This window comes from Crinia signifera, chromosome 4 (genome assembly GCF_055691185.1).
Source record: "Crinia signifera chromosome 4, ASM5569118v1, whole genome shotgun sequence".
Lineage (NCBI taxonomy): Eukaryota > Metazoa > Chordata > Amphibia > Anura > Myobatrachidae > Crinia > Crinia signifera.
The window spans coordinates 172,169,006-172,186,583 of NC_139220.1; the positions used below are offsets into that span (position 1 = coordinate 172,169,006).

General features: G+C 42.2%; 1 protein-coding gene across 1 annotated transcript; it reads right to left on the bottom strand.

Annotated features, from left to right (window-relative positions):
* Positions 1 to 12,648: 12,648 nt before the first annotated feature.
* Positions 12,649 to 13,965, bottom strand: LOC146072998 (protein FAM200A-like). Its single transcript, XM_083180170.1, has one exon. The coding sequence runs from the start codon at positions 13,963 to 13,965 to the stop codon at positions 12,649 to 12,651; it is 1,317 nt and encodes a 438-aa protein (XP_083036296.1).
* Positions 13,966 to 17,578: the final 3,613 nt, after the last annotated feature.

The following is a 17,578-nucleotide window of genomic DNA, read 5'->3' on the forward strand; positions in this document are numbered from 1 at the left end:
GCTCGGTGGCTCGCTGCGCTCGCCACACTATTATATTCTCACTCCACGCCCTAGTGGATAGTAGGGCATGAAAAGGTCGGAGGACGCGTACCGCCGCCCCTCGCGGGCTCGCTGCGCTCGCCACGCTTCGGGTTCGCGTGGATCGTGGGGTGGCGTTAAAAATTGGGGGGGACATTTAAGGGTTAATGGGCTCTGTGGCCCATTTAACATTGATTTCTATGGCCAAATCGGGTCCATTGAGGCATTTAACAGTCAAATCGCGGTCAATCAGCCTTTTTAACATTGATTCCTATGGGAAAATCGCGGCCATCCCGATTTGCCCGCGATGACCGCGATTTTTACCCACGATGACCGCGATTTCAATCGCTGGCGCCCTTCTAGGTAAAGAGTACCGGAGCTGCTTCTGTGTCTAATCAGATATCCGAGCTTAGAGAGTGGATGGAGAAGAACTTTGTATCTAAGAAGGAGTTCTCTACCAAAAGATCTAGGTCACAGACCAGTTTGGATCTGGATGATGATGGCGGATCAGTCATACTGGGGTCTGATGATAATGCCTCAGGTGGTTCCTCGGTTGAGTCAGGGGAAGTTATTGAAGAGGAGCGGATGTTTGATTCAGGGTTGGTAGAGGTAGTGCTAAAAAACCTCTATAAAACTCTGAATTACAAGCAACCGGTGAAGACAGAGCTGGACACTCTGAGGACAGATCAAGGAAGGGCAGGTGCTTCCCGGTCCATAAAGTTGTCAAGGACATACTGATTAAGGAATGGAGTGGCGTAGATAAACGAGTGGGGTCCTTTAAAAGGATTGATAAGATGTTTCCTATTGAAGATGAGGACTTTTTGAAATGGAGTAGCATCCCTAAGATAGATGCAGCCGTATTTGAAGTCACCACTCGTACGACCATTCCATTGGAGGATGGGGCGTCCTTAAGGGACCCCATGGAAAAGAAAATGGAAGGTGCATTAAAGCGATTTACACTTATCAGCTTCAGTGTCAATGAAATCAGGGGTAGCCATTGCTTCCCTTTCCAGAGCCCTAAGAATCTGGTGTGCAGCGTTGCAGGATGACTTGCAGGACAGAGCATCTCTGGATCAGATGAGCAAAAGTCTGGCGCATATTCAGATGGCTGTAGACTACGTCTGTGAGGCGTCTTTAGACGTTTTGGATTTCTCTGCCAAGTCGCTGACCTCAAAGGTTGTGGCCAGAAGGGCACTCTGGTTGAAATCTTGGGCGGCAGATTCGCATTCCAAGAATAAGCTTGCAACACTTCCATATGAAGGTGCCTTTCTATTTGGAAGTAAACTCGACCTCATGATTCAGAGAATGTCGGGTGGAAAATCTGTGAGGTTGCCTCAAGATAAAAGGGGCAGGTTTCAGTCCTATTCCAGCAGGCAATCATTTAGGCAAGCCAGATCATACAGGCCGGGTAGGCCGTTTCGCGACAGGTACACTTCTGGTACTACGCGTGCTTTTTTTCGTCAATACATCAAAAAAAGAGGCGAAAGCTCTGGCACAGGTCAAAAGCAGTGACGTCAGGTGCCCCGTGGAGCAAGTTGCAGTAGCAGGAAGGCTTCTGCAGTTTGCTCATTTATGGGAGCAAAATATTTCAGACAAATGGGTACTAGAAATAGTGACTCAAGGTTATCATTTAGAGTTCCTTTCAAGGCCAAGATTGGCGAAGTTTTTGAGTTCCAGAATGCCTCTGCTAGACTCAGAAAAAGAGGTTTTAAAGTTAAGTTTGCAAGCACTTATCGACACAAATGCGGTAGAAGAAGTCCCGGAGACAGAAAGGGGGCTGGGATATTACTCCCATTTGTTCGTGATGAGCAAGGTATCAGGCGGGTTCAGAACTATCCTCGACTTGAGGAATCCAAACGACCGCCTAAAAAAGAAGAAGTTTCACATGGAAACTGCCAAGTCAATTCTGATGGGCATCAGAAAAGAAGATTACCTAGTGGCAATCGATCTAAAAGATGCGTATTTTCACATCCCGATATTTCCAGGCGACAGAAGATATCTGAGGTTCGCCGTAGGAGAAAAGCATTTTCAGTTTACATGCCTGCCATTCGGTCTGACTTCATCCCCTCGAGTCTTCACGAAGGTGTTGGTCGTTTTTAGTAGAAAGACTAAGAAGACAGAAGGTTATGTTATGGGCGTATCTAGACGACATTCTGATAGCAGCACGTTCCGAGGAGGAAAGTGTTATGGCCCGAGATTACACGGTCAGGTTTCTCCAAGATCACGGATGGATGATCAATTGGGAGAAAAGTCGTCTTACTCCTTCTCAAAGCATCCAGTTTCTAGGTATTCTAGTGGACACAGTGACCTTCCAAATATCCCTTTCAGAAAGAAGGTGCGAAAAAATCCACCAGTTGGTTACACTTATTCGCAACGATCCGCACATATCCCTGAGAGCTGCAATGAGTCTACTGGGGATGATGGCCTCAGCAGTAGAAGTAATCCCGTGGGCAAGATGGAGGATGAGGCCACTACAGTGGTTCCTCCTGAGATTTTCCAAAAACCACGTGTCATTGGATCAGGAAATAAAAATCCCAAACGCAGTAAGAGAGTCTCTGGCGTGGTGGAGTTTCGAAAGTCTCAGAGAAAGAAGAGGGGCACTGGAGAGTCCAACGTTCGTAGTAATAACTACAGATGCCAGCGCCTCCGGTTGGGGAGCTCACGGGTTGGGCAAGTCGTGCCAAGGAAAGTGGTCAAGACTAGAAAGGGAATGGTCTTCAAATCACAGAGAGCTAAGGGCAGTATGGCTGGCAATAAAATTCTTTGCGGAAGATATCAAAGGTGCTCATCTCCGAGTGTTCTCAGACAACATCACAACGGTCTCTTATATCAACCGCCAAGGGGGTACAAGAAGTCGAGTGTTGCTAGACGAAGTAGAGAACATAATGTCCTGGGCCGAAGCAAACCTGCAGTCCGTCTCAGCGTTGCATATTCCAGGAGAGGAAAACCAAGTGGCAGACTTCTTGAGTCGCAGTACATTAGTTCCAGGCGAATGGGAACTAAAGCAATCGGTCTTTCGGCTAATAGTAGAGCACTTCGGCATGCCAGAAATAGACCTCATGGCATCATCGACCAACAAAAAAGTTCCTCGATTCTTCTCAAGGTACCAGGTGCAGGGGTCGTGCGGGATCGATGCCCTGTCGCAGAAGTGGGACCATGCTCTAGCTTATGTGTTCCCACCTTTCTCCCTCATTCACAGGGTGTTGTGGAAAATCAGGACAGAGAGGTGTCAGGTAATAGTAGTCCTGCCATTCTGGCCCAGAAGGGCTTGGTTTCCGATGCTGGAGAGTATGGCAGTAGCAGAGCCCCTGTTCCTGCCAGTCTCGGTGGATCTCCTGTCCCAGGGACCAGTCACATGTCAGGATCCTCAGAAGTTGTCGTTGACGGCGTGGAAATTGAAAGGCAGCAGCTGAGAAGGAAACATTTGTTGCCAGAAGTGATTGAGATACTGCTTCAGGCTAGAAAAAAGGTGTCGTTCAAAATTTACTACAGAGTGTGGAGAATATTTGCTAACTGGTCCAAAGGAAAGGTGCTGCAATTCCTATGTGACGGTTTCAACAAAGGGCTAGCTGGGTCTACACTGAAGGTGCACATATCAGCGTTGTGTCCTGTTGGACCGAAGACTTGCTGATCACAGTCTGGTGAAAAGGTTTTTTCAGGCGATCAAGAGGATTCGTCCGAGGATTCGTTCTATGATTCCACAATGGGATCTTAATCTGGTCTTAAATGGTCTCATGTTGGCTCCTTTTGAGCCATTAGATAGAGCAAGCCTTAAGTTTATGACTTGGAAAGTAGCTTTCCTGGTGGCAATCACCTCGGCCAGAAGGGTCAGAGAGCTCCAAGCTTTATGTATACAGGATCAATATTTGAAGATTTTTCAAGACAAAGTAGTCTTAAAGACTAAGCATTCCTTTTTGCCAAAAGTGGTATCTTCTTTTCACTTGAATCAAGAAATTCTATTACCCTGTTTTTATCCCAACCCGTCAGATAAAAGAGAAGAAAAGTTACACACGTTGGACGTGGTCAGAGCCATTAAAATTTATTTGGACAGGTCTGCAGGTTTCAGACAGTCAGAGAATCTGTTTGTGATTCCGCAAGGGGTGAAGAAAGGATTCGTGCCGGCGAAACAGACAATCTCAAGATGGCTTAAGGATGTCATTTCGTTTTGCTACAGGAAAGTAGGTCGTCCAGTCCCGGAAGGTATTAAAGCACACTCCACACGGGCAATGTCGGTATCATGGGCAAGAGAGGCGAATGTGTCAGCCAGAGAAATATGTCAGGCAGCCACGTGGTCGTCTCTGCACACATTTTCTAAGCATTATGCCCTGGATGTGGCAGAAGTGCGGTTTGGAGGTGAAGTCCTGAGGCAAGCCTTGTCTTAAGGTATTGTATGGCCCTCCCTACTGCTTTGGTACATCCCAATGTAATGGCTGCCATGAAGTATGAAGGAGAAAGCAAGGATTATACTCACGATAATACCTTTTCTTCGGAATACTTCATGGCAGCCTCATAATTTTTAGCCCTCCCTGTTTCTGTTTTTTCCCTAGGATCTGGGCGGAGACATTCAAAAGACTATGGTCAGAGGGGAGGTGCTCGGCTATATAGCATATGGAAGAGGAGGAGTCTGGTCCTAGGGGAAAAAACTACCTGTCTAATTGAGAGAGAGAGAGAGGGATGAACCCAATGTAATGGCTGCCATGAAGTATTCCGAAGAAAAGGTGTTATCGTGAGTATAATCCTTGCTTTTTATGCAGCAAGGTTATTCATCATTATACAGTACATAGAGTGCTTAGCTGCACAATTCAATTCTTCCACCTGGTGCTATGATCACCTTACTTGCATAACGTCGATCATTTGAGCACATGGTATTGCAAATATTCATCATTTAGAATTATTTGTTGCTACATAAATTTGTTATATAGAAACCGATTTTTTTATAAAGTGTTTTTTTTTTTTCCTTCACTATGGGTTTGCAGACTTCTGTTTGTTCCCCTAAATGGTCGATTTCTAGGTGTGCAAAATCTTTATGCAGTGTCAGGACAAATAGATGCTATAAGAGGATATTTTGGGATTGGTTCAAGGTTGTGTACAGTTTGAATCTACCTGTACCTGGTGTTCTGCATAGTTAAGTGTGCTTCTCCTCTTCTAGTAATATATGTAAGATACCAGAAGTTTACATCCTGAAAAAATGATTTTGAAAATATCTGGTTGCTCCATTTTACTCATAGGGGTACAGGTAAAAGTGCCTAAGTAGGCACAGGTCTCTATATCTTTTGCTCTTGAGAGAGATTGCTGTGACCAGGAGGTTATTCTGCCATCATAGGTCCTATTGGTCTATCTACTCTAAAAGATTGTCTGAAAAACATAATTGATTGTTTCTGGGGACAACTTCCCTTGCAGTGCCTGGTTCTTATTGTTTTTATAGGGTGGCACCCATGGATCCTAGTTCTGACCTAACGTATTTTGTCCCACTGTTCAATTTCTTCCATGCATCTTGTATGTCAACTCTATCCAGCATTGTGTTAGTATACTCCATTGTATTGGCACACATGCTTTGACACTGCTCACTTCGCTCCACTGTACTCTATGGAACTTAAGCGCTTCTGTGTTCTTTGGTAGGGGTGTTTTAAGGAGAGAGCTCATCCTCCTCTCTAGGAGGCAGTACGATTAAGTGAGGACTGTAGTTGCACTACAGTCTACTGTGCATTTAGCCAGGAAGATGGTTGTAGTGCTATTTTCCCAGTGATTTGTGCAATGTTGACCAGGGACACCAGAGAGGTAAGGCCAGTGTGTACTGCCCATTTTGCACCCATTATAGATATGTAATCACATTAGTTTTCTTAGTAGTCTCACATCTAGCATTACTTTTGGTGGTACTTGTTTCCTAGCACGGCGCCCATCTCGTTGATTGTATGCCTTAAGTTTAAGGCACTTAAGGCATACAGTCAACGCGATGGACCCGATTTTGTGTCAATCACCAGCTAATTTGCCGGTGAAAGACAAAATCGGGTTGATCGCGGCCCCTAATAAGGGGCCGCAATGCGATCAACCAGATTTTCCCATAGGGAACAATGTTAAATTATTTTTAAAGTGAAAATCGGGTTGATCGCGGGCCATTATAATCAAGCGATCAACCCGATTTTACATAGGTGACAATGTGAAATGGGCCAATATGGCCCATTTCACATTGAATATGGTTAAAAAGTATGTTTAATGTGCCCCCCCCCCATTGTTAACGCGAACCCGAAGCGTGGTGGTATGCGTCCTCCGACCTTTTCATACCCCTACTATCCACGTCGGCGTGGAGTTAATTTTTATATAGTGTGTCGAGGGGATGCGGATACCTGTGAAGGTATCTGCGGGGCTCGGTGGCTCGCTGCGTTCGCCACACTATATAAAATCAACTCCAAGCCGACGTGGATAGTAGGGGTATGAAAAGGTCGGAGGACGCGTACCGCCGCCGCTTGCCATGCATCGAGTTGGCGTCAATAGTGGGGTGGCATTAACAATGGGGGGGCATTAGAAACATGAGGGAGGGGGGGTTGGTATTAAAATGGGGGGTTTTGGGGCTTTTTACATTAAAATCATTGTAAAATCGGGTCTTAGGGACCATTTTACATTGATTCCAATGTAAAAATCGGGTCCATCGCATGCGATTTGGTTGGCATGTGATGCGATGGCCCCGATGGATACAATCAAAATCGGTGGTACTCTTTTGGTTTCTTGACGAGATCTTCTTAAGAGCAGAAGCCTCAGCTATGTAGGGTTCCTTTAGAAACATAGAATTTGACGGCAGATGAGAACCATTTGGTCCATCTAGTCTGCCCTCCTTTTTTTTTTTTTTTTTTAAACCCTTCACGTAATCTCAACCCTTTTTAATCCTTATTTCTTTGTAAGGATATTCATATGCCTATCCCAAGCATGTTTAAATTGCTCTACTAAAAAATAGTAGCCAAGAAAGGGGAACCTCCAGTATTGCTATAGCTGCTGTATCGGGAGGGTATAAGCCTCCCAAATATACAATGAAGAAAGAAAAAGAGCTCTGATACAGCGCTGGGGTTTTCCTGAAAATAATTTTATTACAATTTTTTATTCAATGAATGCAAAAATGAATAAAAATAGCACACAATACAATAAACATGAGAATTCTCAATTGATATAAAATCAAAGATATTAAAAAGGGATAATTAAGATTTTTCCAGCTAGCATTCAAGTTTATGGAGGATTGACTTTTGTAACCAAATCAACACCAGTATATAGTTACCATGTGGTATGAATATCCTTGTTTGAAGGTGAGTATCAGAGTCCTGGAAAAATACCCAGTTTAAGGATTCCCAAAGTTCACACGATGAAAAGATGAGGCCGTTCTTAAGGTATGGCAATACCTAGCATAGTAATGCAACCAAGCATCTGTCTAGCCTTCCTCATTGCTTTACTACATTGCTTTCCTGCCTTTTTTTTTTTTTTTTTTTATTGAGTCTTTATTTAAATTCATCATATCATATCACATCATCATATATAAAAAGAGAAATATCAATAATTTTCAACAGATAATCAAATCACATCACAACTTCTAAATAGAAGAAACACATATACACTAAGCCCCCTGACAAAAATCCATATACACAATACGCATATTACCGCCATCCTTTACCAAGGCCCTGATTTTAACCATACTACCCCTGGTTATGCCTCTAGTCCTCCCGCCCTACAGAGATTATTAAGGTTCCTTTTTTTTTTTTTTAGAACCCATACCGCTTGGGGATTGCTTTACCGCCTTCCACGGGCTCCTGCCTTATTTTATGCCCTACACCAGTGGTAGCCAACCCTAGCCCTCGAGAGCTACCAACAGTTCACATTTTCCAGGCAACCTAACTGCTGCACTGCTGCACTCATTAATCACTGACACATTTTAAAAGATCCACAGATGGAGCTAATTAGCTCACTTGTGATTCTGTGAGGAGACCTGCAAAACATGCACTGTTGGTAGCTCTCGAGGACTAGGGTCGGCTACCCCAGTCCTACACGGTGCACACATTAAGTTTACAGTTTCTACCCACTGTGGAGAAAAAAAAAAATTCAGTGCAACAAGTCCATATATAGTGTTAATTTTGTTTATTTATTTGTTATATATATATATAATTTTTATACTATGTATTTATGATAGCTGCTTATAGCTAATTTGTGCTTACTTGCTTAAATCTATTTAACTACTTTATAATAACGTGATCGGTTCCAATACCCCCATACCGCATAAAATTTCTTAATCGTGCCGCGTGAGGCGTATGTGTATTTCTCATGTTCATAGATCATGTTAACTAAGTTAACCCATTCTGCTATCTCCGGACCTTTAAAGGACATCCATTGACGAGCGATAATCACTTTCGCTACTGCCGCTAAGTTCCTAATCAACTTTTTGAATTTTCGTGCTGTATCCCCTTCCTCCCCTAGCCCCAAAACTAGGTTACATTCATTCAAAAGAATCTGCGGAATACCAATTTGCTCCATAATATTACAAATCCCCTCCCAGAACCAACTTATCTTCTTGCATGACCACAGCAGATGCCAAAAGGTACCCTCGCCACACTTTGGACACCTATCTAACTGAGAGCCTGACATTTTTTTTTAAACCTTACAGGGGTTAAGTAACTCCTATGGAGGATATTGAATTGGACCTGCTGAATCTGCAGGGAATTGGTGGCATATTTAGGGCCGGCCACTACCATGATCCACCCAGACTCATCTATATGGAGTATATCTTGATGCCATTTACGCCGTAAGGCCTCCAGCTCTTCCTCTTGAGCATAGGAGTGAAGATACCTATATAATTTAGAAAGTTTATGCGGGCCTAGTTGTTTGATAAATTTCTTGCCAGGGTATTCCACCATATTCGACAGATCACCCTCACTAAAATGAGCCAAAGCACTTCTGACTTGCAGGTATCTGAAAAACATTTCCCTAGGTAAATTGTACTCAGCTTGTAGTTGGGAATAAGCCTTTAACACCCCCTCTTGATACCATTGTCCTATGGAACTGAGTCCAAAGGCATTCCATATCCTCGCCCCCTGTTGTTCTTTTATATCCTTTAATGCATGCAGGGAGAAGACTGGAGTATCCGGATCCAGAGTTTCATATTTTGTTATCTTACATACCCATCTCCAAACCTTGACAGCTTGGATGATAATTGGAGGCAAATCCTTAGTAAGCCTCCTCACTGTCAACCTCTGGAGTCGGGTAACTTCTGGATCCACATTCTCCTTGAGTTTCCGCAGTTCCACTGTCTCCTCCCCCCGCCTTATCCAGGAACAGATATGGACCATTTGGACTGCCATATAATAAACTTTAAAGTCTGGGAGGGCTAAACCCCCCCCCCCTTCTCTCTATCCCTACAAAGAGTGTCCAATCTTATTCTAGGCCGCCTATCCCTCCACACAAATAATGAGACTATACTATTTATTTTTCTAAAATACTCATCCTTTATATACACTGGGGATTGTTGGATCATGTATACAAATCTTGGTAAGATTGCCATCTTTACCAGATTTACCTGTCCTATTTGGGTAATAGGAAGCCTATTCCAACACCGGTATTTAGACCGAAGGTCTTTTATAAATGGGGTAACATTCACGGAAATGAAATCAGCTGTTATTTTAGAAAACCAAATTCCCAGATATTGAAATTTTTCTACCCTCTTCAATTGGCCATACTCATCAGGGTTATTACTGCCATTAGTGCCTAATTGAATAAAGTTCGTCCGATTCATTCTCAGCCCAGAATATTCACCAAAAACCTGTATAAGCTTAACCACTTTGGGTAGGTCTGACCACGGTTCTGCCAGTCCCACCATCTGCATATAGTGAAACGAAATTACTCCCCGGTCTCTGTTCCACTCCCCCCAGCGCGGATCTCAATATACATGCCAGGGGTTCCACCACCACTGCAAATAGCAGGGGAGACAGAGGACATCCCTGGCGAGTACCTCTGGAGAGAGAGAAAGAAGGAGAGGTATAACCATTAATGGTCATCCTGGCTTTCGGATTCTGATATAATAATGAAGCCCGCTTAATAAACCGCCCTCCAAAACCAAAGGCCTGTAATACACCCCACAGAAAATTCCATTCCACTGAATCGAATGCCTTGTTCGCGTCAAAAGACGCGAGCACTGCTCTCGATCCATCCCGCTCTAAGCTTTGAAGGTATGTAAAAGCCCTACGTATATTAATCATAGTAGATTTACCCGCCATGAAACCTGTTTGGTCCGGATGGATAATTTGATCTATAACTCTCTTCACTCTATTTGCCAAAATCTTTGCGTATATCTTGGCATCGGTTGTGATTAAAGATATAGGTCGGAATGAGTCCACCCGGGTCACATCTTTACCGCTCTTCGGAATCACTATTATCGAGGCCTCTGACATTGAGGGCGGCAAACACTCCTCCTCAATGTCCTGAAAGACACTCAACAGCCGTGGTCCCTATTTATTGGCATATTTCTGGAAGACAATCTATCCCCCTGAGATATTCCCTGATTTCTTCATTACTGAGTTTTGATTTAGTTTCATAAACACCCTCAAAATATTCAGAGAATACATCTAATATCTCTGTAGTTTTGGTCACTTTTTCACCAGACTCAAGTCTAATCATAGGGATTATATTAGAGGGTCTATCTTGTTTCATTAGATAAGCCAGGAGTTTCCCCGCACGATCTGAGTTAGCGTACCATTTATGGGTCCCGATAACCATCCTACAACATGTTGTATCTTGTAAGTGCTCTACCCACTCTCTTTTTGGGCCACCTGCCACTCTGTTCTGGCTAGATCTGATTTATTGGATAGATAGCTATTTTCTAGATTAGTCATCTTTGCCTCGAGCTTATTTGCCCACTGGCAATTGGTTTTCTTCAAAAAAGCTATTTTTTAAAATAAAGACCCCACGTATATAAGCTTTAAAAGCGTCCCACACATACATGTTTAAAGTTGAGCCTTTATTCATCTCGAAAAACTCCTCAATAATACCCTCTATTTCCTCCTGTTCCCCCATTTGGGCAAGCCAAAAAGGCTGAAGTTTCCAATGGTGAAAGCCCGTCTGGGTCTCTAGATCTATCTGTATAATCAGCGGGGAATGATCAGAGATCCCGCGGGCCTTATATTCCACTTGTGTAATTTAATTGAGGAGTTTTTCAGAGACCAGAATCAGATTGATTCTTAAAAAGGCTTTGTGGGATGACGAGTAGCAGGAGAATTGCTGGAGGTCGGGGTGCTTTAACCGCCATGGACCGTTCCACCCAATTTCCTCGATAAATTCTGCAAACCTATCGCCTTCCATAGAAATTGGGATAAGAGGCCGCAAACTCAACCGCCGCTTTTATGACATCATAGGAAAACGGGGGGGGGGGGAGGGTATATATACTGTGAGTAGACAGAAGTGGGTATGTTCTATTGCACATTCTAGAAAAATATATCTACCTGCTATGTCTATCTTCACTGTTCCCATCTCAAAAACCAGAGATTTCTTAATTCGCATCGAAACTCCCCTAGAGGTTGATGAGAATGGAGCGTGAAATATGTGACCAATCCATGGGTGTTTCAGAGATACTAGTCTTTCCCCACACAGGTGGGTCTCTTGCAGGCAAATTACCTCGGAGTCTAATGTTTTACACTGTTTCAGAACCAATGCTCTTTTAACCCTACAGTTCAGGCCTCGAACATTCCAAGTCATTATTCTAACCATGCGGGTCTACTTCTTATATTAAGACACATTTTACTTTTCTGCCAGAACACTTCTGAGACTCGGGCATGGAGCCTATTAATCACATCTATTACCAGGGATCTTAGTTTATACGTATTGCAAACATACACAGGTGTCCAGACAAACAAACATAACCCCCCCCCCCTCCTCCCCCTCCCTGTATGACCTAAACCCCTAGGCATACCTATTACCCTGCCCCCCCTGACCAATCCCACCTCTCTACACTCCACCGAATTGGTCGAACACTCAGGGCAATAGACTAATGGCCACCATCGAGGTCTTCCCCAACCGCCACCCCTTGCCCATGCTGCTTCCCCACACATAATTACTAGTTTCTTAATGTAGCAAAATTCCCCCCTGTACCCTCCTCAGATCCCCCTGACACAGTATCACCACATATAAGAGTAACTGCAGAAAAAAAAATCCAAAGGAGACAACAACAATAAAATGAATCAGACAATCCATAATAACATTGCTATTTGGCAAGGCTTGTTAAATGGAACTTGTTTTCTATCAGGATGTATGCCATCCAACCAGCTAGCCGCTTCTCCTGGGAACGCAAAAAAAAAAAATTGTGGTACCATCAACAACAATTCTAAGCTTAGAGCAGTGGTTCCCAAACTTTTTCAGTCCAAGGCACCCCTAAGCCAAAATAATTACCGAACTGTCCCTTTTTTAAAGTAGTTGTGATAAAACAATGCTAAAATTATTATTAACTTGCTTGTAAAAATAATAAACATAAATTCAAGAAAAAAATGTATTTCTTTAATTCGATTTCTTTCAAAGAACAATTGACAGCACTTGTTAACAGGAATAACATAAAACAAAATAAACAACAATAAGAGGCAGTTATTAAAGAGTGATCAACAATTACAACACTTATTAATGGGATATGTGAGCCTGTTGTGAACTACACAACTTTTCAAACCTTGGGATCAGCTTGGACACGGCCACCCTCATTTCCTGTTCCACATTGATTTTTGAACGATATTTGCTTTTAATTACAGCAACTGCTGAAAACCCGGCTTCACACAAATATGTTGTTGCAAAAGGAACAAGGATTTGTTGTGCTTTAGCACTGAGCATCGGATATTCATCTTTAATGGATATCCAGAATTCTTGAAGTCCCATGCCGCTGAATTTTGCTTTCAAGGTCTTGTCACAGGAAAGCTCGATTAGTTTTTCTTCTTCTACAGAAGTAAATTCCGTTGGGGCGCTATTACTGAATGGATCTTGGATCCATACAAACTTTTCCATATTTTCAGGAAAATATTTTTCAAACCAGTCACTGAGGTTTTTTAGGTGCTGCTCAAAAACTGATTTAAGTTCATGTGTGAAACAAACATCATTGGATGTGACAAACTGATGCAACATGGGGAAGCAGTCATCGTAACTGTCTTCATTTAATTTTCTTCTCCAAAGAAACAATTTTTTCCTGAATGCTGATACCTTCTCTGAGAGTTTGAGAATGTGGGTGTTGTTTCCCTGCAGTGAGAGATTCAGTGCATTCAGTTTATCAAAGATATCACAAAGGTAGGCTAACTTGGACAAAAAAACAGTATCCACGTAATTATTGGCACACTCGTGTTCTTCTTCCTCAAGATATGAGTACAGTTCCTGGTGTAATCTATAAACACGAGAAAGTACATTGCCACGGGAGAGCCATCGTGAGCTGCAATAGTACAACAAAGATGTGTGCTCAGAGCTCATATCCTCACACATTTTTCTAAAAAACCTTGCCTTCTGTGGCCGAGTCTTTATAAAATTTACAACTTTCAATACACTTTCCATCACTTCATTCAGTGGAGGACTCAGATGCCTTGATGCAAGCGCTTCCCTGTGGATAATGCAGTGGGTCCACAGTGCATCAACAGCTTTGCTTCGTATGAGTGCCTGCAATCCTCCATAACAGCCAGACATAGAACGGCCACCATCAGTACAGACACCACAGCACTTTGTCCAGTCTAACTGGTTTTCAATCATAAAAGTGTCAATGATCTGAAACAAGTCTTGTGCCTTTATACCGTCGGTTATAGTTTTACAAAAGAGAAGGTCTTCCACAATATTGTCACAAGCTATAAAGCGTGTGTAGCAAATCAGATGAGCATCCTTATTGCTGTCTGTTGCCTCATCTAGTTGCAGTGCAAAATCCTTCCCTTTCATTTTTTCAATTAACTGGTCCTGTAGATCTTCAGCCATATGTTGGATTCTGCGACTGATTGTATTGTTTGACAAAGGTACCTTCGAAAGCAGTTTTCCAGCTGATTCCCCAACCATAATATTGGTTGTGGTTTGTTGGAGGTACTCTGTCCCGCGCGCCTCCTTCGGCTGCCTGAAAATTACCACTAAGGTCACCCTCAGACCTTAAGTTTTGGAAATGCTAGTGGAGTGGGTGTGGTAATCGTACTGGGCGCCAAAGTTAAAATATAATGTAATTTATTGGTACAAACGTAAAAACATAATAATCAGTGTATAAAACACATAAGAGCAGTGTATAAAACACATAAAACAAAGGTGCGATTCTTCTTACCCCTAAGGGTATTTGGAGCCTGCAAGGATGGGAGGAAGGGGCAGGATGCAGTCCGGAGTGTGCACCCTGCTCTAGGCTCCAAATACCTTAGCACTGGGTTGGTCCTGATGGTTAACTTGTGGATACCAGTCACTGCCGACGCGTTTCGAGCATCAGGGTGCTCTTCTTCCTGGGCGCAGTGACTGGCATCCACCTAGGGCTGGTATTTATGGAAAAAACAAGCGCTGCGTCATGTCCGTGACCGGAAGTGCGTCATCATCTCTTCCGGTCCGGCGATTCCGATGATAAAGTGTAAAAACATATGTAAACATATAGTTCGCCTCTGTATAGTCTCTAGTCTGGGGGGGGCATGCCTAAGTGGTGTCCCCTGGTGAGAGTGTCCCGTTAGGTGACACGAATGCGATGTACGTATCGCAGCTTCAGGGAACCTGGTCTGGATGACGACTTCCGGTCCCGGCTGCCTGGTTGGCGGTGCGTGTATTCCTGGTTGGCGGAAGTTCCATAAGTAGCGGAGGCTCAATAGTAGATATTCTCCAGAGGTTTTTAGATATGTGAAAAGAGAGAGATGATCAGAAAAGATGCTTGGAAATATGACGGGGTGGGGGTAATCGAATGAGAAGATGAAAGTCAGACAGTAAATGAATAATGAATGGCAAACATCATAATAATGGAATGAAAAATATATGATTGAAGTAGAAATAAAAATAATAATAAAAAAAATAAATATAAAAATGAAATAAAATAAAATAAAATAAAAATAATAATAATAAAATGAAAATAAAAATGAAAAATAAAAATGGAAATAGAAACAAAAATAAAATAAAATAAAAATAAAAATAAAATAAAAATGAATATGAAATAAAAATAAAAATAAGAGTAAAAATAAAAATAAAAATAAAATAAAAATAAAAATACAAATACAAATAAAACTGATGCGTGAAAATGGAGGTGCGTATTTGAAAGGAAGAAAGACGGTGGAGGTGAAGATCAACAGGGTGGCCAGATGTTTGTGAAACTGAATGGGGCATGTTTGATCACATGAACCATTTCAGTTCAAAGTCTTTATTGAGACCTGTGGGTACTAGTGTTTTTAACTGAAAAATCCAATTCATTTCTTTTTTGGCTAGTCTTCGTTCCACATCACGGTGTCTCCAGGATGCTTTGATGGCTTCGATTCCAAGGAATGTTTTAATATGGTTTGGGTTGCAATTATGTTTCTTTTTGAAGTGATCAGATAATGAATGGATTTCTAACCCTTTTTTGATGTTTCTAACGTGTTCTGACATCCTCGTTTTCAGGGCTCTTGTTGTTCTTCCTACATAATGAAGGCCACAGTTGCATTCTATTAGGTATACGATGTTGGTGGTATGGCAAGTTATGAAATCTTTGATGTGGTAAGTTTTGTCATTCATGGTGAATTCCGTGATTTTAGTTTTATCAGTTTTCACTGTTTTGCACATGATGCAGGTCCCACATCGGTGGAAACCTTTTGTCTTAATCCGGGTATTTACAGTGGTATCAAGAGCGCTCCTGACCAATTTCCTTTGAAGGTTTTCTGCTTTTTTATAAATGAAAGGCGGTTTTGGTGGGAGGTCTTTCATTAGAATGGGGTCCTTCTGTAGTATGTGCCAATGTTTTTTGAAAATTTGTTCAAGTTTTTTATGATGTGAACCATAAGTGGTTAGAAAAGCGTATTTGTTTAATTTGGATGTTTTGGGTGGTTGTTTATCCAGAAGTCGCTCTCTTGTAGTTTCTAGAACAAATTCCTTGGTTTCTTTCAGTTCAATCTCTCTGTACCCTCTGGCTTTAAAGTTTTTCATCATGTTACCCATTTGTTCTTGGCATACCTCTTCCTCTGTACAGTTTCTTTTGATGCGGAGGAGTTGGCTTTTGGGGACCCCATCTAGCCATCTTTTTAAGTGCTCGCTGTCTCTCTGAATATAACTGTTGGTGTCTGTCGGTTTACGGAAGGTCTTGGTGTGTATGTTTCCCTCTTTCACGTATATTGTCAGATCCAGAAAATTAATTTCGGTTTTGCTGATTTGAAATGTGAATTTTAAATTTACATTATTATTATTCAGATGTTGGCAGAAGGATTGTAGATCTTCCTCTTGTCCTTGCCAAAAGAAGAGTACATCATCGATGTAACGATGCCATGAGACCAGATTTGCCTCCCATCTGTTGTTATTCCAGATATTCTCTTCCTCCCACCTAGCCAGGAAGAGATTGGCATAAGACGGGGCAAATCTGGTCCCCATGGCAGTCCCGGTTTGTTGTAGGTAGTAATCTCCTTTGAAGAAGAAATGATTATTTTTGAGTATAAATTCAATGCTCTTAAGAAGGAAATCTATCTTCTGAGGGGAGTGTTCTGTTTTTTCCAAGAACCATTTTGATGATTGTAGACCATCGTTATGGTCTATGATAGTGTAGAGAGATGTGATATCTGCTGCTATCATATAGGTATCTTCACTATGTTTGATGGTCTTCAGTTTGTTCAAGGCATCTGTGGTATCCTTCAGATAGGATTTGGTTTGGTGTACTAGAGGTTGTAGATGATGGTCTACATATGCTGATAAGTTACTGGTGAGGCTATTGGTTCCCGCAATGATGGGTCGACCAGGGGGATTAAGTTCATCTTTGTGCATTTTGGGAAGTATGTAGATGGTGGGAGTTGTGGGATCTAATATGTATATGAAATCTTTTTCTTCCTTGGTAATGATACCATTTACCTGAGATTCTACGAGGAGGTTTTCAAAATTCTTTGTTATTCTGGCGGTAGGGTCACCTTTAAGTTTTTTATATGTGGCAGTTTTTAGTTGGTTCAGGACTGCCTGTTCATACCAGTCTTTCTCCATGATAACCACACTACCCCCTTTGTCCGATGGTTTGATAACAATCTGTGAATTTTTTTGGAGGTTTTTGAGTGCCTGTTGTTCTTTCCTTTGTAGGTTCCATTTGGTGATGTATTTGGTGTTGTTGAGCTTCTCAATGTCGTCTGTGACCAGTTTGGCGAAGGTCTCGACATATGGGCCTTTCATATGTGCTGGGTAGAAAGTTGACTTTTTCTTAAAGGGGTTGATGTCCACTTCGTCTGTGTTCTCAGGTATTGTTTGTTCTTGGTTATTAAAGAATTTCTTTAAAGTCAGTTTCCTGACATACTTCTGTACATCTATGAAGGTTTGAAAATGGTCCATGGTACTGGTAGGTGCAAATTTTAAACCTCTCTGTAGAACTTTTTCTTCCGTGGTCGATAGTGTATGACTGCTCAGATTATAAACCCGG

What these genes read in the sequence shown, in the direction of transcription:
- LOC146072998 (XM_083180170.1), bottom strand. Translation starts at nt 13,965, where the DNA reads ATGGCTGAAGATCTACAGGACCAGTTAATTGAAAAAATGAAAGGGAAG.